The sequence below is a fragment of the Dama dama genome, chromosome 15 (genome assembly GCF_033118175.1).
Source record: "Dama dama isolate Ldn47 chromosome 15, ASM3311817v1, whole genome shotgun sequence".
Taxonomy (NCBI): Eukaryota; Metazoa; Chordata; class Mammalia; order Artiodactyla; family Cervidae; genus Dama; species Dama dama.
Window position 1 is genome coordinate 39,059,494 of NC_083695.1, and position 22,252 is coordinate 39,081,745.

The 22,252-nt window shown below is 46.6% G+C and overlaps 1 protein-coding gene across 1 annotated transcript in view; it reads left to right on the forward strand.

Moving 5' to 3' along the window:
- The window catches only part of SH2D4B (SH2 domain containing 4B), an 80,201-nt gene that overhangs the window by 47,272 nt on the left and 10,677 nt on the right, over window positions 1-22,252 (forward strand). Inside the window, exons 5-6 of the mRNA XM_061161320.1 lie at window positions 5,421-5,637; window positions 9,239-9,366. Coding sequence (XP_061017303.1) covers window positions 5,421-5,637; window positions 9,239-9,366 — 345 coding nt within the window. The remainder of the gene's footprint in view (window positions 1-5,420; window positions 5,638-9,238; window positions 9,367-22,252) is intronic.

Sequence of the window (22,252 nt, forward strand, 5' to 3'; positions counted from 1 at the left end):
GTTTGAATTCCTGCTATCAATTCTTTTGGGTATATATCTAGAATTGGCATTGCTGGACCATGTGTAATTGTGCATTTAATATTTTTATGGAATTGCCATACTATTTTCCACAGCAGCTGCACCATTTCACAGTCCCACAAACAGTGCATAAGGGTTCCAATTTCTCCATATCCTTGCCAATACTTGTTATTATCATATTTCTTTTAATTTAAAAAACAGTAGCTATACAGATGGGTGTGAAGAGGTATCTCTTTGTGGTTGGTCCATTTTTCCGTCTATAAATTCAGGCTTTTCTTCTGGTCCTCAGAGTTTTCATGTTGTTCAGCTGTCTTTACATTATTTCTGAGAGACGAGCTTCATTCTCCCCTTTAACAGATGGAGAAAGGAGACCTTAGAACCCAGCTTAGAAGTGGGAATGGCCAGGACCCCCCTTTGTTCTGCGTGCAGTGGTTCTGCGTGCAGTGCAGGCCCTTGCTGTGCCTGCTGGACAGGCCCGTGGGAAGTCATCCTGGACTGGAACTCGGGCCGTGGGAGAAAGCGAAGTTGACTTGGTTGGGGCCCCACCTCTGCAGTGGCATCCTCTGGGGTTTAAGACAGTCTGATACTTGCCGCCTCAGGGCCAAAGATGCTTGTGGTTGTTTTCACTGGGATAGAAGAAAAAATGCTTTGAGTTCCAGCTGAGGGTTTCCACGGCAGATTCACATGATACAGTTTGAATCTATCCCAGATTCAGAGAAGGAACAGAAGCAACCTTTGAAGATTTCAAAGCTTACTTTAGGGAAAGCTGGGAGTTCCCTGGCGATCCAGTGGTTAGGCTTTCACTATCCTGGCTGGGGAACTTAGGTTCCACAAGCTGCTTGTAAACAGACCCAGAATTCATTCCACTGGGCATCAAGGGTGCCCCCTCCTGGACTGACTGAGAACTGCTCATGTCTGCACTTTGACAGGGCTAATGCCCCCCACGGGAAGACTCTTGGGAGTCCCTTGGGCTGCAAGGAGATCCAACCAGTCCATCCTAAAGGAGATCAGTCCTGGGTGTTCATTGGAAGGACTGATGCTGAAGGTGAAACTCCAATACTTTGGCCACCTCATGCGAAGAGCTGATTCATTGGAAAAGACCCTGATGCTGGGAGGAATTGGGGGCAGGAGGAGAAGGGGGCGACAGAGGATGAGATGGCTCGATGGCATCTCCGACTCGATGGGCATGAGTTTGAGTAAACTCTGGGAGTTGGTGATGGACAGGGAGGCCTGGAGTGCTGCGATTCATGGGGTCGCAAAGAGTCGGACACAACTGAGCAACTGAACTGAACTGAACTGAACTGAACTGAATGCCCCCCACTCCAGTAATCTTGCCTGAATTCCATGGACCAAGGAGACTGGTGGGCTATAGTCCATGGGATAGCAAAAGTCACAAAGACATGACGGAGCAACGAAAACTTTCACCTTTTTCACTTCCAATGAAAATAAAAGCTTTAGCTAATACCATGGTGCTCAAAATGTACCTGACACAATTGTTAAGTGATTTATATTATTAATTTCATAATAACTTCATAGCAACTTTACGAGGTAGGGACCATTATTATGTCCATTTTACTTTTGAGAAAATGGGGGCCCAGGGTGATTAACTAACTTGTCCACTGTTACACAGCTGGTAAATGAAGTTGAGATCTGAACCCAGGCAGCTTGGCTTCAGAATCAGGCTTTGAGAATTTTGAAGAAAAGATCAAGGTCAGAGGCCTGATTTAGTAAGACATTGTTTTTCCAAAGCACTTCATCATTTATAGTGTTTTATATGTTTCATTTAATCTTTATAATAACTCAGTGAGGCAGATACTCACATCATTCTTATTTTGACAGAGGTAAACACTGAGGCCTGGAGGCATTCAGGGACTTTCAAAAGAAAGTTGGCATAGAGTGTTGATGAAGGCTGGAGAAAGGGGATCCCGGGCACTGTTGGTGAGAGTATAAATCGATGCAGTCACTATGGCAAACGTTATGGAGGTTCCTCAAAAAAATTAAAAATGAAGCTACCGTATGACCTAGCAATCTTCCTTCTGGGTATATATATCCAAAGGAATAAAATCAGGTTATTAAAGTGATATCTGTGGTCTCATGTTTACTGCAACAGTAAACATTATTCAAAATAGCCAAGCTGCAGAAACAGCATGAGCATCTGCCAACGGGTGAATAAAGACCCCTCCCCCAACATATATATATACATATACATACATGGACCTTTAGGGATTATGCTAAGTGAAAAAAGACAAAGGAAAATACTACAAGATATCACTTATATATGAAATCTAAAAAAGTCAAACCCATAGAAACAAAGAGTAAAATGGTGGTTTCCAGGGCCTGGGGGCAGGGGTGGTGGGGTGAGGAGGAGTTAGAAGTTGATCAAAGGGTACAAAATTAGAAGATGAATAAATTCTGGGGATCTAATGCACAGCTTAGTGACTGTAGTCAACAATAATATGTTATATACTTCTAAGTTGCCAAGAATGAATGTGAAAAAGTGAGTCACTCAGTGGTGTCTGACTCTTTGGAACCCTATGGACTGTAGCTCACCAGGCTCTTCTATCCATGGAATTCTCCAGGCAAGAATACTGGAGTGGGTAGCCATTCCATTCTCCAGGGGATCTTCCCAACCCAGGGATCCAACCCAGGTCTCCCACATTGCAGGCAGGTTCCTTACCATCTGAGCCACCAGTGAAGCTCAAGTTGCCAAGAGACTGGATCCTAAATTTCTCTCCACAAAAAAGAAATGGTAACTATGTGACTGATGAATGAGTTAGTTAATGCTGTGGTGATCATCATTTTGCAATAAATTAAGTATCTCAACATCAGCACACAGAACACTTTAAGCTTATGTACATCAATTATGTATCAAAGAAAAAGAAAGAAACACAAGAGGAGAAAAAGACCCAAGAAGCCCTCCTGGAGCTGCCACTGACCCTGTCAGTCTCTTTTCCATAATTGAGGCTGGGTGGCAGGGCTGGCTTCCTGCTTGCAGCCTCGGCCATGTTCTCACCTCTGAGTACCCTCCGTACTGCTGCCTGGCATTTCTGAGCTGATCTGGCTGCATGTGCATCAGAGTTGTTTTGAGTTGGTGGACACAGCCGCACAGAGGAGAGTTTGCAGAATGGTGGGGAGCTTGGTGGCACTTGAAGAAAAGGTGGGGAGAGGCTCAGAGGCCCATTGGGCTGGGAAATAAAGTGGGTGGAAGGGATGCTCCTTAAGGGCCAAGGGATTTGCCTTTTGTCTTGCAAGTACCGGGAGCCACTGAAGGTTTCTGAGGAAGACAATGGCAAAACCAGGGCTGGACTTTGGGAGGCTGAATTTAGTCCCTGTGTGACCCGTGGCCTGTGCCCTCTCCTCGTTGAGTTCCCAAAGCCTGTCTTCCCACTTTGCATATGACATCCTTCTATCACTGACTGTGGCTGTCCCCCAAGGGCTGTCAACTCTCACTGGCCCCTGAAGAGATTTTGTTGTTTAATCTCCAAGTCATGTCTGACTCTTTTGCGACCCATGGACTGTAGCCCATCAGGCTCCTCTGTCCATTGGATTTCCCAGACAAGAATACTGGAGTGCATTGCCATTTCCTTCTCCAGGGGATCTTCCCGACCCAGGGATCAAACCTGCGCCCCCTGCATCGGCAGGTGGATTCTTTACTACCGAGCCACCAGGGAAGCCCTCCTTGTGGGCAGAAGCTCCTGTGTTCGGTCTGTAGTCTAGCGACTGGAAAGCCCGTGCTGGAGACTTTGTGGTGGCAGGTATTCTGGTGTTCTTAGTCCCAGGAACTGAAATTAGGTTTTTTCTCCCCTCCTCCCGCCCCTGCCCTCTGCCCCTTCTGGATTCCTCCCTCTTCTTTCCCTGGAGAAACTCCTGTTGACCCTTCCAGACCCAGCGGGGTGCTCAGTCTCCTGTGGTGGCTCCTGACTCCCTCACAAAATGTGAGTGCTGCAGCCCCTAAACTCCGGCAAGACTTGTGGAGTCCCTGTTCTCCTTACGCTGCAGATATATTTTTTTGCCTTATTCTCCCAGCTACACTCTGAGTGTCCTGAGGGAACCGTCTCGTCTTTGCTATCTCTATATCCAGCTCAGAGCCTGGCAGGGTTAAATACTTAACGGGGTGCAGTCCTTCAAGCATATGTATCACCTGCTGACTGATGCATATGTATGCTAGGCATTGGAATGCAGCAATGAATAGACCAAAGAAAATTCCCCTCCCGCCACCCTGGCACTCTCAGTCTATGTGACCTCCGCTTCTATAAATACTTTCTGAGGGACAGACTTCCTGCTGCCTTCCTCAGATCTGGGAGATATTGTGTTTCGAGAATGGACTTGGACCGCTTGAAGAGGAGAAGAAGCTCTTTCTTTAAGGGTGAGGACCATTTGCCTTGTATCCTGCAAGCACCAACAGAACACAGTTCTCTGGCATTGGTAGGTTGTAGTTGCGTGCTATACAGGTGTTGGATGGACTTTGGAGTAGACTTAGGCTTTGGGTAAGATTTTTCTTAAGGCTTGGGCCAAGGCAACCCCTGGACCTGTGCAATGAGAACACTGCCAGCTCCAGGAGTTCTCTACAAAAGGACTGGATTTTAGAGGCAGATGGGGCCTGACTCGATGCAGTCAGACTACAAAATAATCAGTTTTAATTCTAGACCGTGCTTCAGAGGTCTTCCTCGCTCTGTGCACTTTCCAAGATCCAGGACTTCCTTTTGAGTTTTAGAAGCAGCAACTTGCAGATGTCCAACCTGCCTCGAGAAACACGAAAAGATGTGCTGGTGAGAGGGGCTTCACGGCAGACACGGCAACTCTGTGGTGACAGAGTTACTGAAGCATCTTCTTCCCTCCCTCCAACACGCGCACCCACCAGCTGTCAAGGTCTCAGGAGACCAAAGAGAAAGGGCACCGGAGCCGGGACTCCAGAGTTTCCCATAACTCATCCTCTGGTAGCAGGGCGTGTGGGTCCCTGCCAGGCTTGCCCACTGACCCAGCTGGGCAAGGTGATGTCCTTCTTTGGAACTCAGTTTCCACATGAATAACGTGAGGAGGGATGAGTAACGGGATGGCCTTAAGGGCTCTTGTGGCTTTTTGTAGGAAACAGCAGGGGCTCAGGTGTCAGATACACCTGATTTTATTTTTATTTTTTATTGATTTATTTTTTTAAATTTTGGCTTCACTGAATCTTCATTGTGGCACGCAGGCCTTTTCTCTAGTTGGGGTCTGGGCTTCGCTGCCCCATGGCAGGTGGGATCTTAGTTCTCTGGCTGGGGATCAGACTCCCATCCCCTGCACTGGAAGGCAGATTCTTAACCACTGGACCACCAGGGAAGTCCCTGGAAATAGATGATTTTAAAAGGAAGAAAGCTTGGGAAGTGGGTACAGTGGTGAACATGCCCTCTCTTCCTTTCCAGTGCGCCGATCCAAGGCGGCTGACGAGGAGAGGAGCCGCCGAGCCCAGCGTGCCCGGGATGAGTACCAGCGTCACTCGCTCCGCGCCATCCAGAAGGGCACCGTTGCCGGACTCAGCTCCAGGTTCCGAGAGCTCGGCCAGAGCCATGAGCAGGAGGCGAGACTCGACCACCGCCTCCCAGGCCCGGGGCCGCTTTCACCCCTGGCCGTGCCTGGCAGGTGGGTCGTGGTGTTGTTTGAGACCTTTGGTTGTTACCAACAATGCCCTTAATAAGTAACCTTGTAGACATTAATTTTATACTTGGGCAACTATTATCTACAACAGAGAGTCCCAAAAGTGGGACCACTGGATTAAGGGCTACATGTATTTATAGTATTGATAGTTAAGTTCAATTTGTCCTCCACAGAGATGGTACTTGTGAACACTCATTCTTTAGCCTTGCCAGCAGTATGTTGTCAGATTTTTGTTTTTTGTGAGAAATAATATCTCAGTGAAAGTTTAAATCTGCATTTCTATTTATGCATGAGGTGAAGTATTTTGTATATGTTTAAGGGTTTTTGATATTTCCATACCTGTCTCTTCCTTTCCTGCCTCTTCATTGTGTTATTGGTCTTTTTGTCATCTATTTTTTTGTTTATTGTTATTCAGTCGCTGAGTCGTGTCCAACTCTTTGCAACCCCATGGGCTATGGCACACCAGGCTCCTCTGTCCTCCACTGTCTCCTGGAGTTTGCTCAGATTCATGTCCACTGAGTCAGTGATGCTGTCTAACCATCTCATCCTCTGCCTTCTCCTTTCTCCCTTCTCCTTTTGCCTTCAATCTTTCCCAGCATTAGGATCGTTTCCAATGAATCAGCTCTTCACATCAGGTGGCCAAAATATTGGAGCTTCAGCTTCAGCAACAGCCCTTCCAATGAATATTCAGGGTTGATCTATTTTTAGGAACTCCTAAAATATAGGGGGAAAGATTCTTTTCTTTGTGATAAAACGTTTTCTGCCCCTCAATCTGTCATTTGTCTTTTGACTTTTATGATAACGTTTTCTGTCGTGCAGGAATTCTTGATTTTTATGAAGTCAGAGTTTCTTTTATGTTTACTGGATTTAGAGACATAGTTAGAAGTCTTCTTCCTCTTGTGCTTTTTTTTTTTCTAAGGAGACGAATAATTTGTCCTTCAGGCCCAGAAGACAGAGCTGCATGGACTGTTGCAGTCTGGGTGTAGCTGTCAGTAGGGGAGAAGGGACAGCCACAGCGAGCCACCTTGGATGGGGTAGGGGGACCAGGGACCAGGCAGATGGAATGGCAGACCCAGGCACCGGAAGCCATGCATCAGCCGCCTTCTTGTGGCTGCCCTATGCCACAGGTCCCTGTGGCCTCACTGCCCTCAGCACTGTGGTGCCAGCACGTGCTTGCCTGGCTGTCCTGGGGGCAGACACATGGTAGATGGGAGAGAGCTGCAGGTGCAGGAGTAAGGCTTCTGGCCAGGTGGCCTCTTGGAGCACCTCGCCCTAGCATTTACATTCTGGGGAATCAGATTCCCTACTTGGAAACAGAGGGACAAAAGAGTGAATGAATTTTCCTTGCTGTCGTTTATAACCTCCTCTTGCCTTCTAAGGAGAATGAGTCTTAAAAACCAGGGGATTTCCCCCCACTCCCCCAAGCATAGTTATTTACTGGGGAATGCACGTGTGAAGGAAGAGGCTAGGGGTAGGACTGTTGTTTCATAAAGAGAAGGGGACTCTGAGGTTCCTGAGAAGAGGGAAATCCTGAAGGGTGGATACAGGGGAGCAAAGCTGGTTAGAGGGGCTCTGCCTGTGGAGGTGGCTATGGGGAGGAAGGTATTTGGAGAACAGACCCCACTGGTCATGCCTTTGAGCCGTTCAATGGAACCTCACCCTCTGTCTCTCTTGTATGTTAGTTGCTCAGTCATGTCCAGCTCTTTGTGACTCCATGGACTGTATGTAGCCCACCAGACTCCTCTGTCCATGGAGATTCTCCAGGCAAGAATACTAGAGTGGGTTGTCATGCCCTCCTCCAGGGGATCTTCTCAACCCAGGGATTGAACCCAGGTCTCCTGCATTATAGGAAGATTATTTACTGTCTGAGACACTAGGGAAGCCCTGTCTTTCTTATTGAATCTTTTTAAAAATCTGCAGTGTTCAGTACTGCACATGAGTACATGGATTCATTTTAGGGCAAGAAAAATACGAGCTCATTCTGGGGTTTACTAGGAAGTCCTGGGCTCATCATCCGTTTTTGTTGGTGCAGAGGAAATGCAATGACTGCATGAGGGGACAGCTGATGTTTATTTTATAAGAGATGATGACAGAGGTGGTGAATTCTAAATGCCAGTGCTATTAGGTGGACCAGACAGCGATGACAGTGAGAATTTGCCAGGCTTCTATCACTCAGGTGGAAAGGTGAAAAAGTTGCAGTTGTTTAAGGTGGGCCCAAAGTCTGCTCTGCTTTCATACCATAAATTAATGCAATGGAGTTTTGCTACATGAGCTTCCCCAGTGGTTCAGTGTTAAAGAATCTCCCTGCCAGTGCAGGAGACATGAGTTTGGTCCCTGGGTTGGTAAGATCCCCTGAAGAAGGAAATGGCAACCCACTCCAGTATTCTCACCTGGGAAATCCCAAAGACAGAGGAGCCTGGCGGGCTGCAGTTCATGGGGTCACAAAACAGTTGGGCATGACTTAGCGACTAGACAACAACAACAACAAATCTTGCTTCATATCCATAAACAGTGGTGCATGCTGTTATGGAGCATATGCTGTCAAACCCTTACTGGGCTTCGTGTTAGTATGACTCCAGTAAAACAGAATTTCTGTATACATCCAGGAGCCACCATAGAGACACAAAAACAAGTAAAATCTGGGCTTTTTGGGGAAAATATCAGACAGCATGGAAGTAGTGGCCCTGTTCATCTCACTCTAGGGATCTTCAGACCCTCACAGATCGCTGGTCAAAAGTCAGCCAATATACTGCCTTGTTCCTGCCCCGCTCTCTTTCTTCTATCCTTTTCCTTTTTATTTTCTGGAGGTGAAACTCAGCCATTTTCAGAGCAGATTGAGGCTGTTCCCTGTCCTGATACTGCCTCATAAATCATGAAAGCTAGTTGGCCAAGATAGGTGTCCCCTTAGATGGCAGGGTCAGGGGAGATGGGCGGGGAGATGGAGAGAGGCAAAACCGGCGTCCTCTTCAGTGGGGGTTTGGGGAGGGTGGAGGACACGTACATATAATGATTTTGCTGGTGTTACATTAGGATCCTTCTTCATAGATTCTGCTGTTTATGCCCTGGCCTTTTCTCTCCCTCAGACATCTCTTCCCATCCTATTTCCCGCTTGCACTTGTGTGACTTTTTCTTTTTTTTTACATTAAAAGAAATGTTGGCCTTACCAGGCAACAGTCAGGATCCCAGTTCCGAAACAAGGGACTGAACCTGAGGGACCCCACCCCACTCCTGGATTGGAAGCGTGGAGTCTTAACCACTGAACCACCGGGCTTCCAGGAAAGTCCCCCCTTCTTTTAAAAAAATGTTTTTATTGGATTATAGTAGCTTTACAATATTATGCTAGTAGGCTTTTTTTCCCCAAAGCAAGTGCTAACAGTTTTCTTCTGGGGAAAAATACGAACAGCTGGTACATTATAATCTGCAGAGTGCCCTCAAGTACCTGGATTTATTTAATCCTTTCCACAAGCGTGCATGTGGGCATCGGGCTTGTTCACAGTGGTCTTCCCGGTTCCCTCCCCCTCCTTCCTGCCCCGCCCCCTGCCCCCTCCCTCATGACTCTCCCACACTTCGGTGGTCTCTGTCTCAGCAGGACCTGGGAGCGGCCCCTGCGCCCCGTCTCCAGAGAAGTCATAGTCCGCTGGTTTAAGGAGGAGCAGCTGCCTCGCCGAGCGGGCTTCGAGAGGAACACCAAAGCCATCGCCCCCTGGTTCCATGGTAGGCTGACTTTCCAGATCCCTGGGGCAGGTTTCCACATCTCAGCCTCCCTCTGGGGTTGGGGCAGTCTGAGGGACCACTGCAATCAGGGGAGTGAGGACGTTAGACTCTGCTAATTCTGCTCTGGCCCCACAAAGACAGGCGGTCTCCCAGGGTGAAGTGCTCACTGAGAGCTCTCTCTCAGTGCTCCTGGTCGCCTGCGGAGAGGGGAGTGGAAAGAGGCCTGGTGTCTGGCCTTTCTGTGCTCACTGAATGTGCTGAGCTCGAGGCACAGGCTTTGGCGTCCCCATGGCATGTGCGGAAACACTGAGTGACCTTCACAGAGACTGTTAGAGACCACGGCTTAACATCTCTGTGCGGGAGTCCAGGGGACGCAGGCCCCCAGGGCTCCGGACATGCACTGCTCTCTCTGCTGCGAAGGGATGAACAGGACTCTTGCCCACTGCCCTCACCTCACAACCTGCCTGGCTGTCAAGGGCCCCTCAGAGGCATTTCTCTCTGGGCACTGTGACCCCCTTCCTTCTCCTGGCCCTCCATATACCCAACAGAAGGATGGAGGGGCTCTTTATGACTCAGAAAGAAGACAGTCAATGTTTATGTGTGACCTCATATGTGTACCTGGAGCTGGTCCCAGGGATTCCCTGCCTGTAACTTCTGTCTCAGTTATGTGTCCCTGTAACCCCTGGGAGAGCTTCCATTGGGATCACTGCTTTCCTTTTTATTTGTACATTATTGTAATCATGGAAGCACAAAACCAGCATCTTAGGCGCCTGCATAGTGTGTGACTCAAAAAATTTTGTTGAGGTGGGGGTTTGTCAGGGCCATTGGCTGCTCTGCCAATGGAGAAGGCATGGCAGAGGACCTCAAATTTATCTTTAGCTTTATTTTTTATCCCAGTTTTAAAAATGTAGTTTTTTTATTGTCACAGAGCAAACAGAAATGCGATTTAAGTCTTGCAATTCACATAACTGATTCTGTGTTCTTCTGACAGTTCTACCATAAAGCGTGCAGAAACGTTGCTAATACATGGACCAGAGCTATTTGGTGACAAAGTTTTCATTGATCTGTGACAAGAGGAAAGAAAAAGGCTCATATATGGAGGGTGGCCAGCTATCTTCGCTTGGAAAGGACTGTGTCACATTCAAAGATCATATCCTTGCCTCAGTTTTAGTGTTAACATGTCCTGTCTCTTATGAATTGATGGTGATAGTAAGCAGTGGTTATTTTTTTATATATGGCCTTTGCTCAGAAAAGCAAAAAGGGAGGAATCCTGTGGTTGGTTTCCACACTTTTTCTTTGATTTGTTGTTGTTTTTTAGTAGCTAAGTCATGTCCTACTATTTGCAACGCTATGACTGTAGCCCGCCAGGCTCCTCTGTCCATGGGATTCTCCAGGCAAGAATACTGGAGTGGGTTGCCATTTCCTTCTCCAGAGGCTTTTTATTGATACTTATACCTGAAATCCCAAAGTCTGGAAGGCCTGGTGTGGTCCAGCTGCTTTCCCATTGTAGCAATTCCCTATAGCATTCTTAGTGGGGCTCCCCCTTGCTAATCTGTACTAGAGAAGCAATTTCCTGCCCCACAGTCAGCTGTTAGGGAGTCGCTGCTGCAGGTTGGTTGGGGCTCTGCTCTTGGCTGATCTTGGCTGGGCGTCATCACTGGGGCGGGGGGACTCTGCTCCATGTAGCTCTCGTGCTCCTCTTGGGACCGGCAGGCCAGCCTGGGCACGCTCTTCTCAGGAGCCGGAAAGCAAGTGGCAGGATGCCAGGCTCTTGAAGTCTAGCCTCCAAACCAGCATGCTATCGCTTTCACCTCGTGCCACTGGCCACAATGTGTCACAGAGTTGAGAAGATGGGAAAAATGTTCTGCTCCTTTCCTGTGAGGAACTGCAAAGCCATGTGTCAAAGAGTATGAAGACAGGGAGGGGAGGAGAATTTGAGCCAATAATGCAACTGATCACAATCCTAGTGTAAATCTTTTTCTTTCCTGGGGTAAGCATTCATCATTAATTTAGTTGAATTTTAGGTGCAAAATTCAGGTGTGAAAAGGACTCTTGTGACTTTGTATTTTCTTCCCTTCTGTCAAACACATTTGGGTGTGTTGTTGAACTGTAATCCAAAGAGCAATGTGGACCAGGAGTCTGAAGATCCAGGGCCCTCTCTAGAACCTAGCAGCTCTGTGAGCTTGGGTGTGTCAATTCCTCATCTGTGACCATAACATCGACTCCATGGGATATGTATGAAGATCAAGCCAACAAATGTGCGCTGTCCATGAGCACATGAGCATGGGTGCTGATGCCTCCTGGAGTCTGAGACTCCTCCTCTCCAGAGAAACTGGGAAAGTGGACTCGGAGCACAGAGGGGGAGGGGAGGAGGAGGTGGCTTCCCACTGGGACCACGGGCTTCTTGATAAAAGTCTCCTCTGTTAAAAAGAGAGAAAATCTAAAGTCGTTCCTCCTTCCTCCTGTGTTCATTGTTATGTTCCAGGGGTTCTAAGAGAGATATCTGGTTATATAAAAATACTCATGATAAAAGCTATTGCATATAAGCTTGGCTTTGGGGGAAAAAGTATCTATTTTTGGACTTCAACATGTATCTGAAACTATTAAGAATATCCTCTGTCTAAACACTGCCTCAGTCAGAACCCATTTCTCCTCCTGAGCTTTACTTCTAAAAATCAGTCACACCTGGTTCATGGCTTATTGGCAGCAACCCACCGGCTGTCTCCAGAGGACTTGCCCTGAGGGCTTGGCAGGGACTGCTGGTGCGCAGTGAATAGTGGAGTTGGGGCTCGGGTGCTGGGTATGGGCCTCCTGATGGCCTGTCCGGCACTCAGGTGGGGTGTTCACCTCTTAACTGTTTCTGACAATCACCAGGGCAGGGCACTCCCCATCCATTTAGTCGGTGCAGCTTATAGGGACACAGCAGTTGAGGTTGGCTCCCGTGCAAAGCAGAGCTCCCAAGTGAAATGGGTATTGCTTCCTACCTTCCCACGCTGTGTCTTCAGGACACACGTGGAGGAGATGATGGTTGAAGGTCCCAGAGCTGCAGGGTTCTAGGGTGGGTCCATCCCTTCAGGCTCTTTGTCCACCTTATTCTTAACCACAGCACATCTGATTGTGTTTGAAGCAGGCGAAGGCCATAGAAGTTATAGCAGTCATTTTTAGTAATTATTTGGGAGGGGAATGTTTGTCTTGCAAATGTGTGTGTGTGGGGGCGGGGATCAAAGCCACTAGTCCTCAATCTCTGGAGTCCCATCTGGAAAAAGGGAGATCATTAAGTGGATTCAGGGCTGGGAGTTCTAAAGAGACACATTTCACTTCACTAGAAGAAAGATGGTTGCAGCTACTGTTGGGCAGAGGGACGGCTAGTGGACTCTTCAGATGGGTGACCAGAGAGCCTTTAAGAATGTCTGTTCTCAGTGTCTGGTTTGCAGTGTGATTCTGCTGGCACTGCCCCAGGACCACTGGTCTTATTCCCCCCTCAAGCTTCCAAAGTTTTCTCAGGTTGTTGGAAGCATGGGAAAGGTTGGCCAAGGTGTGGGGTTAGCCACAGAGCGGACACCTGGGTGGGAGTCTGTGGGCTAAGGAGTGAGGGTGTTTTCTTCCTAATGACTGTTGGGCTTCTTCGTCTTATTTGTGTCTCTATTACTGGTACTGTCTTCAGTCCAGGAACTGAGGCTCAGGCAGTGGACACCCCCTCCTGGATGGCTCTTCCAGGAGTCCTGTGGTAGGTGGGGGAGCAGACACACCAGGCTGTCCTGCAGAGAGGCAGACCCCCAAGGAGGTGGGAAGAATTGTGCCTGGGGAGGCAGAGGGTGAGAGGCAATGTGGTCTGCCCCAACTGCATGCTCTGGGAGGTCACATCCTCCCTGAGCTGCATGGAACAGAAAAGACCTGGACTGACTGATCAGTACCCATTGGTGATCCTCCTGGCAGGCTGCTTCTGTGAGGTCTTGTGTGTTTGCCTGGCTGTGTAGATGTGCAGAGTGGTTGGATGTGCACTGTCTCAGAGAGACTCTCAACTTCTTGAGTTAGTCATGGTTAGGCCTCTACAGATAGCATCACTGATGGCCAGAAAAGCTTGAGAAATCACCCTTATTTACCCAGTAGTAAATATGGGAGTGGGAATGGCTCTGGCCCCCAATTTTTGTTCATCCATTCTGGTGGCTCCTTGAATATACAGCTGGCCAGGGAGGGAGACTGGGGCAAAAAGTGCCACTTCTGGATTCACAATCCCTTTACTGTGTATTCACTTGAGCTTCTTTCATGCATAGCTCAAGTCCTTTTATTTTATTTATTCTTTGGCTGCACTGGGTCTTTGTTGAGGCACTTGGGGTTATTTGCTCTGAGGCAGGTGGGATTTTGTTAATAGTTCCCTGACCAGGGATTGAACCTGCGTCCTCTGCATTAGAAGGCAGATTCTTAACCTCTGGACCACCAGGGAAGTCCCCTTGAGTTCTTTATTTTAAATCTCACCGCTTCTCATTCCTCAGACTTTCCGGAGCAGAGCTGCCTCTAGTTCCTAACCTAGCTTGATGGAAAATCAGAGAATGCCTTGTTCAGTCTTCGGGATCAGTCTCGGAAGCTAGAGTGTCTGGGGCTGAGAAGGAGAGAGTGAGCCAGCTGAGGCTTTTGTCCTCAGCTCCCAAGAACAATAGAAGGATAAGAAACTATGGTGAGACTTTGGAACCTGTTGAGAGGTGGCAGCCAGAATCAGGGTTGGGGTGGGTGGGTAGTGGGGACCTGAGCACCAAATCCATGTGAAGCAAGAACTAGCTGAAGAAGCCAGCAGACATGAAAGTAATGGTGGTGTTATGAAGATTAAGTGTATAATATTTATAAAGTGTTTAGAACTTGCAATAAATGCTTCTACTTGTTATATGGAATAAATAAACACGGTAGCCTTTGGAGATGCATATCAGGATTTGAAGCATGTGAATGGTGGCTTCATACCCTAGGGTACACCACTCCTGTCACTTGGAAGTAAAGAAAAAGATAACATCAAACAACTCTTCACAAAAGGAAGATGGTATGTATTTAACCTTCCCTACTGGAGAAGGCAATGACACCCCACTCCAGTACTCTTGCCTGGAAAATCCCATGGACGGAGGAACCTGGTAGGCTGCAGTCCATGGGGTAGCTAAGAGTCGGACTCGACTGAGCAACTTCCCTTTCACTCTTCACTTTCATGCATTGGAGAAGGAAATGGCAACCCACTCCAGTGTTCTTGCCTGGAGAATCCCAGGGACAGGGGAGCCTGGTGGGCTGCCGTCTATGGGGTCACACAGAGTCGGACACGACTGATGTGACTTAGCAGCAGCAGCCTTCCCTACAAAAAAGTAAAAGTCTGAATTTTCTTTCATTATGAATATGATACCCATCTTGAAAATTAAAAAAAAAAAAAAAACTGTGAGGGATAACACATGGGTCATTTGGAAGGGATGGTTAGCATGTTACCATCCATCATGTCAAGTCAGATGGCTGATTTTCCTCTCCAGAGCAGAATTTGGAATGGAAAATTTCCACCAACTCTTATCCTGAATGCAAACATTTCTAAAGAAGAAAAAAAGTAGGTCGGTTGACCTACTTTCTTCATAAGTTCTTGCTTAAGCTGTTCCAACTAAGAAATAAAGGAACATTTTTTCTTTTTCTTTTTTTTTTAAATTGTGCACTGGCTATAGGGTCTCAAAAAAAGATCACAAAGAGGAGTGGAATTATTTTTTGCTTTAGGAAAGCATCGATTGTAATGGGGTTCTCAAGATTTTAACTCTTTCCTTTCTGCTAGTTCCATGTTTCTGATTTAAGGCCCTTTGTGTCTTGTCTATCTAATACTTTTTCATTTTTGATGTTTTGCTGAGGTTGTTTTGTGATGCACAGGTGTGGGTAACTAAAGTGTGTGGAAAGGGACAGATGTTGGAGGATCTAGATGGCTTGGATTCGATAGAACTGATTTTTTAATTTTCTATCTGGATTAAATAAAAGCACAGAGAAACAATATACTGTGATTTCTGTTGTTCTTGATTTAATTTACTTCTGATGGTCTCATCATATTTCTGGTGGTTGCAAGAGATTATTCCTAATTTGCTGACTCTGGGAAGTTTCTATCATCGGTTAGACTCAGGAAACTGCCTTTAGGTTTTCCTTGCTCTAGGACCTGTAGTCTAGTTTCCCATGGATCCCCAGCCCCAAGCTTGTCCCAGCCCTGGGATGAAGGGCTCCATCTCATGCCATAACCTTTTCATGGTCTCACATTTTTATGATGACAGGCATGAGACGGAAGCCTTGGGGTGGGAGGCATAGCTGCTGTCTTCCAATCACTAATGTCTTCCAGGCCAGGGGCCTCAAGAAATGGAACAGTTTTGAAAATCACAGGGTGCTAACTTTGATTCAGTCTGACCATCTGTTTTAGCAGTTAGTTGTCCTGAGATGGAATAGAATACCTCCAGGAGCCATGAGCACACCTACGGCTGAGATGTGTAAACAGAAGCCAGACTGCCCTTCAGTCAAGATAGTGAAGGCTTGGCTTGTCCGGTCTGATGGGGGTTAGGTTAGATCACATGACTTTTCTCCCCTACCTTCCCACCATGAGCTCTTCTTTGCTTATCTAGAAACAAATATGGTGGCTTTGACATTTGCTAGAGAATGAAGTCTGGTTGCTACAGTAGTCGAGAAGCTTTCTGGAAATGACTTTTATAATACTTATGCTTAAGTAGTAAAAGTCTGTCATACTCAAATTGCCTTGTTTAGTAATTAAGTTCTTTATAGATTCACATGTCAGAGCCACTTGCCTGCAAGTGTGCATGCTGAGTTGCTCTGAAGCTTTGCGACCCTATGGACCATAGCCTGCCAGGCTGCTCTGTCCATGGGATTCTCCAGGAAAGAATACTGAAATGGGTTGCCATTCCCTTCTCCAGGGGATCTTCCCAACCCAGGGATCAAACCTAAGTCTCCTGTGTCTCCTGCATTGGAAGACGAATTCTTTACTACTGAGCCATCAGGGAAGCCCCATTTGCATACAGCTTTCATTTAAAATACAGATGATGCTTTTACGTGTTGAGATCACACTCTTCCTCATCAGCCCCCAGGAGTGCACAAGGCAGGAGGGTGTCCCCTGCTCTAGGTTGCAGCCTCCTAGAAACACTTCCTGCAGGGGATCAGTGTGGCTAGTGTGGCTTGCAATTAACGTGTGTTTCCTCCTGTAATCATCACGAATAGACTGTCTGCCCCCCATGCAGAGCTCACAGTGCTACCAACATTTGTACAGCCACATTTCAAGCTTATTTAAATGTACAATGAAAATGCAGTGTACTTTTCTATAATTTCTCTGATCTCATGAAGTTATCACCACCCCCTTTTACCCCTCTAGGTAGTAGAGAAAAAATAAACTTTCATCCATTCCGTTTAGTGTCATTCTTTTCATTATGGTCGTCTTTAGTTAACTTGGTCCTTTTGGGGAGAATAGGCTTTAGGATTGCAGTTGTCTTACCCCACTCCCCGCTTCTCTCCAAAAGGGCATCTGAGTGTCAGAGTCTTCTCTGCAGTTGTGGGGAGATGGTCAGGGGCAGGACTGCCATGCAGTTGTCTAGACTTTGCATGAGGATGTGCAACTGAGGGTATGAGAGAGGCCAAGATCTGGGTCCCTGATCTGCTTCCAGGTCCTGTCCCCTGCTTGGGGCCATGTCTATCTGGAGGTGCTTAGAGGTACCACTTGGATTGGTGGCATCCCTGGGGAGGTATTGCCTGATCTGGTACCATTCCTTGTGTGTACACTGGTCTATATTCATGGGGTTTGGTTGGTTTGCCTCATGTGTGGGGTCACACCAGCTTTTATGTTTTAACTGGTAATTTAGTGAAAATTTCTTTTGTGCTTTGTGTCTGGTAAACATCAAACATCCCGTATTTCATTTATCCCTTATCCTGTGCTTAGTTGCTCAGTCATGTCTGACTGTTTGTGACCTCATGGACTGTAGCCCGCCAGGCTCCTCTGTCCATGGCGGTTCTGCAGGCAAGACCGCTGGAGTGGGTTGCCATGCACTCCTCCAGGGAATCTTCCCAACCCAGGGATTGAACCCAGGTCTCCTGCATTGCAGAAGGATTTTTTACCAGCTGAGCTACCAGGGAAGCCTGCACAATTCTCTGGAAGAGGTAATAATAGTACTTGTCAGAGTTCGAGGCTGTTGAATTGTCTGGCCAGGGGCACTAGGGAGCAGGCTCCTGTGTAAGGTATTTAAATCATTTGTTGATTATTAACATTAAGTTTCTGTTTTATGTGAGACACTGTGCTAAGTATGGGGCATATGGTGGTTAGCAAAACTGACAATTTCCTTTCCCTTGTGGCACTTACATTCACTTGCAATTGACAGAAAGCTATCAAACCGATATACTCAAAAGAGATTAGTCCAGCTTCAGGCTTTGCTTGATTCAGGGAGGTTGTTTCAGCAACTGGCCTCTCTTCATCTCTCAGCTCTGTTGCTCTCCATGTTGTTTTCATTCTCAAACAATGCATCAGCCTGACGTAGCATGCCTGCACTTGTTTTCCTAGTTTCAAATCTAGCTGAAGAGGGGACATACTTTTCTCTCAAATAATTTGTTGTATTAGTCCCAATATTCTTCCTTGTTGACTCTGGTGTGGTCACATGCCCACTCCTGAGCCAGCCATCATGGCCAGATGGATGAACTCTCTGATTGGCTAGGATTGAGTCACATGACCACTCCTAGACCAGGGACGAGTCCATCCCATTGCAACTGGATAGACTGAGTGGGAAGGTGTGGCTCCCCAAAAGAAGCTTACCACTCCCTTGCCAGAAGAAGCACAGATGGCCCTGAGTGGGCAAGACCAATGGAAGGCCACCATATTGAGGAAAGTAACTGTCCTAGTGAAACTCACAATCCAGTCAATGAGACTGGCATTAATCAAATAATGAATTTTTACTTCCAGTTGAGGTTAGTGCTACACAAGATCCTCATGTAGCCAGTTTCAGAAGTCATTTTGCTGGGTGGTTGCAACCCTGTCATGAATAGTGGCATCTGTGATTTGAACCTGGCATGTCAGCTTGGAACAGGCAGGCAGTCATGGCATGGAATGGTGCCCCTTGTGCATAATATATCTGAAACCAAGAAGCTTGTCCAGTGAAACCCTTGTCTCAGCACTTAGCTGTGGCTAAATTTCATTTGGAGTTATAAAAAATGAAGGCATTGGAACTCATTCATCACAATCTCTGTGGCTTCAGGATGCTCTGAGAAACTGTTGAGAAGGAAGAGCTTAATAATTCCAATCCCCTTAATGTTATCGTCTGGAAAGTGTGGCAATAAGAAAGGAAAGTCACAGAAATGAATGAGAAATAGCTGAGCGGTAATGGAGGTGTTGTTGGCTGGCCGGTGAGGCGTAGCTTTGGTGAAAGCTTTAAGAAATATGCATGTCAGATAAATTGAGACCCATAAAAAGTAAAATGTCATGTCTGGCCTGCCTGCCTTTCTTCCTTTTTGGGGAGAAGCCCTAACAGAGAAATAAAAGGAGCTCATTTGGTTACTCAGGTTCGATTCAGGCTAATGATTTCAGGAACCAGTATGGAAGTGGTGGAGGGGATGGGAACTGAATCCTGGGTCTGCTTTAGGATTTGCTAACGTGTGGATTTATGGGTCCGTGAGAGCAGAGTGTCTTTTACAAGTGTGCTTAAAGTGCCTCTCCTTTCCCGGGGCTGCCGTCGGTTAGTACAGATGGAGCAAATATTTTGATAGTGAACGCTGAGTTTTGGTGGTGTTTGAGAGGAACGCAGGGAGATGATTAGGGGAGGCATCAGGAAGAATGCCCGGGGATTTGTGCCCAAGGTGCAATAACAGACCTGAGTGGGGAGCAGCAGCTGCCCCACCTCCCGGGAGTGCTGGCTGCAAACTCCCACCCTTGCTATTGATGTGCAGGTGCCACGAGCCTGAAAGTCATCCTGGACTCCTTTGCTGTGTTCTCAGTAGAGAACAGTAGCCTTACGTGTTCCCACTGCCTTCCCCACCTTCTCACCCTCACCTGATGCAACCATGGGAAGCAGGGCTGTTGCTCTGAAGAGCCTCTGTCCCCTGACCTCAGCCCTGTCTTTTCTCGGCAGAGGCCCCACAGAGGGTGTTGCAGTGAGTCAGATTGCCTCTGACCCCCAGAGAAGCCTTGGGCACCTGTGGGACATGTGGGTCAGGTCAGGTCTGACATCTTGTTTCCCTTAGTCCCCATCAAGGGCCTCCATCTGTATGCTGGGCTTCTGCCTCAGTTTCCAGATTACATCTTTGCTTCCTTGTGCTGTTGACCCTGGTGAAAAGCAAGGCATGAAGTCATTGGAGGCCCCTGCATAGCCTTCTTCTCACCCATGTATTCCTCTTCCTTTCATCAGATATGATCCCTATTCTGAGTATTTTGTCCATCATTTCTTTGCTTCATATATTGTTTATATATTGATCTCCAAACATCAGTGTTTAGCTTTGTGAGTTTTTCAGTTTAATATAAATGGAACTATGCTGTATTTATTTTTCAGTTATTAGCTTGCTTTACACTTCATTGAAAAATAATTTTTTTTTCTCGTTGCATCTTCCCACTTCTGTTGTTTGGAGGTTATACCAGTCTCAATGCCTATCTTTTAGTGGTTAATTCAGATGATTTCACATGCATGCTTTGTTAATATGTATCTTTAACCTCTTCCTAAACAAATTCTAATCATCCTACTCTCAAATGATAAGATATTATCCAGTAATTTAGTTCTATCTTTTTTAAACCCTCAAATTACCCATGATTATCGTTACTTTGTAAGTCAATATATTTTTAAAATTGACTTAAAGTAGCCATGCTCATCATTTCTCCTAGCATCTCAGATTCTCTGTCTAGGATTATATTTCTTCTAAATGAGATATATTCTCTACAATTTTCTTAGTAGTCAAGCTCTCAGATTTTTTCGGAAGATATCTTTAAGTTTCCTTTCACCTTGAAAGAGTTTCATTAAACACCATTATTTTTTTCTCAGCACCCTGAAAATATTACTAACCCATTGTCCTCTGGCTTTTGTTATTGCAACTGAAAAGTCAACCACCAATTTGTTTATTCTTTGCAGGTAATCTGCCTTTTCTCTCTGGCTGACAAACTCAGACACTGAGTAGTTTTGTGCCATTTCACTATTATTTGCTGATTAATTCTCAGCATTCATTCTTTTTTATAATTTTGACTTCTTTTTAAAAATTTTTATTTATTTATTTCTGGATGTGCTGGGGCTTTATTTCTTCCTATGGGCTTTCTCTAGTTGTAGCAAGTGGGGGGCTATTTTCCAGGTGTGGTGCACGGGCTTGTTTAGGGCTCTTGGCTTCAGTATTGTGGCGCCTGGGCTTTAGAGCAATCAACATTCGTTCTTGAGACATTCCCACCTCTTCAATCTTCTCTCTGTTTAGGGGTGTTCAGATTATTCATGTGTTAGACTTTTCATTCCATTCTCCATGTCTCTTAACCTCCTGAGAGGTAGAGTAAATTTATGTCACATTATATAGATGTCCCATGGATGTGCCATTCTTGGTTTTCACTGTGACGTTCACTCACTTACCTCTTCTTCTCTTTCACCTCATCATCACTCCTTTCTGCTCACATAGCATCTACCCAGTCTTCAAGATGCACTTCCCATCCCTCTTCATTGCCTCTATAAATCTTGCCCTGACTTCCAGAGGTCTCATGAATCTCCTCCTTCTTGTGTCTTTCACAGTACTTACTGTCTTTGCATGAGAGCAAAGAGCACTGGACTTGGAGTCCGAGGCCCTAAGTTCAGATTCTGACCCCACCACTTAATAGCTCTGTGACCTTGGGTAAGTCACTTGTCTTGTTGAACTTCAGTGTCCTCAGCTATGAACTGACGATGGTAGGGTTGTTAGGAGACTAAATGCGATGAGGGCCACCGAGTCCCCAAGGTACTGCCTAGTGCTGGCGTCAATATCAGGCTTCTCATGTGACCCTTGGCCCTCTGCCTCACAATGGAAACTGTTCTTGGCTGATTAGTGGCTTGGGAGCTGGATACCAAGGTTGCAACTGTGGAAATGTAGCTGTGAAGTGACCCTTACGTGAGAAAGCCATCCCTGAGTTGAAATCCCTGGCTTGTATGTCTCTAATCCGTACCCTTCAATCTATTTTCCACTCTTGAACATTCTCGTGCCCTTCCTCTGTTTAGGGAAGATCAGTGGCTCCCCACTGCCCTCAGAATGAAGCCCATGATCCTTTTAATGGTGTCGAGAGTGCTTTGGGGCCTGACCCCTGCCAACCTCTACATGTCTTTCCACTGCCTGGCTCCTACTTCAGCTCTTCCTCCAGCCACAAAGAATCATGTGTTCTTTCCTTTTGCAAACTGCCCCTTTTTCCTTGCCTGTCTGTCTTAACCTTTCTGTTCTCAGTCTAACTGGCATTTCCATCCCTGGGCTCCAGAGCTGGGTGGGTTACCTCTCTGTGCCCATATTCTATGGTCTTTATCAATACCAGTTACAGTGAGCTCCTCTCACATGACACCACCACCCCCCCATAAAAAATTCTGCTGATCTTGATTTCAGTACAGAATCAAAGATCTAGAAGGCAGGAATTGTTTCTCACTCAATGGTGACTCTCAGATGCCCAGCATGGGGCCTGGCTCCTAGAGAGTGGTTGATAAGTGTTTATTGGAGGAAAGAAAAAGGAAGAAAGGAAAAGAAAGCGTTTTTGGAAACTACAGGAAAAACTACATTTCCTGCCTGTTGTCTGAGGGTGAGAACTGGCTCAGGTAAAATCTGTAGCTGTATTCTCCAATAATAATCAACAACCCTGGAGCATCATCTGGTAAGGCTATATCCCTCAGCAGAAGATCTTGGTTATTAGCAGAGTTGGAAAGTTTCTGTGGTCCTGATG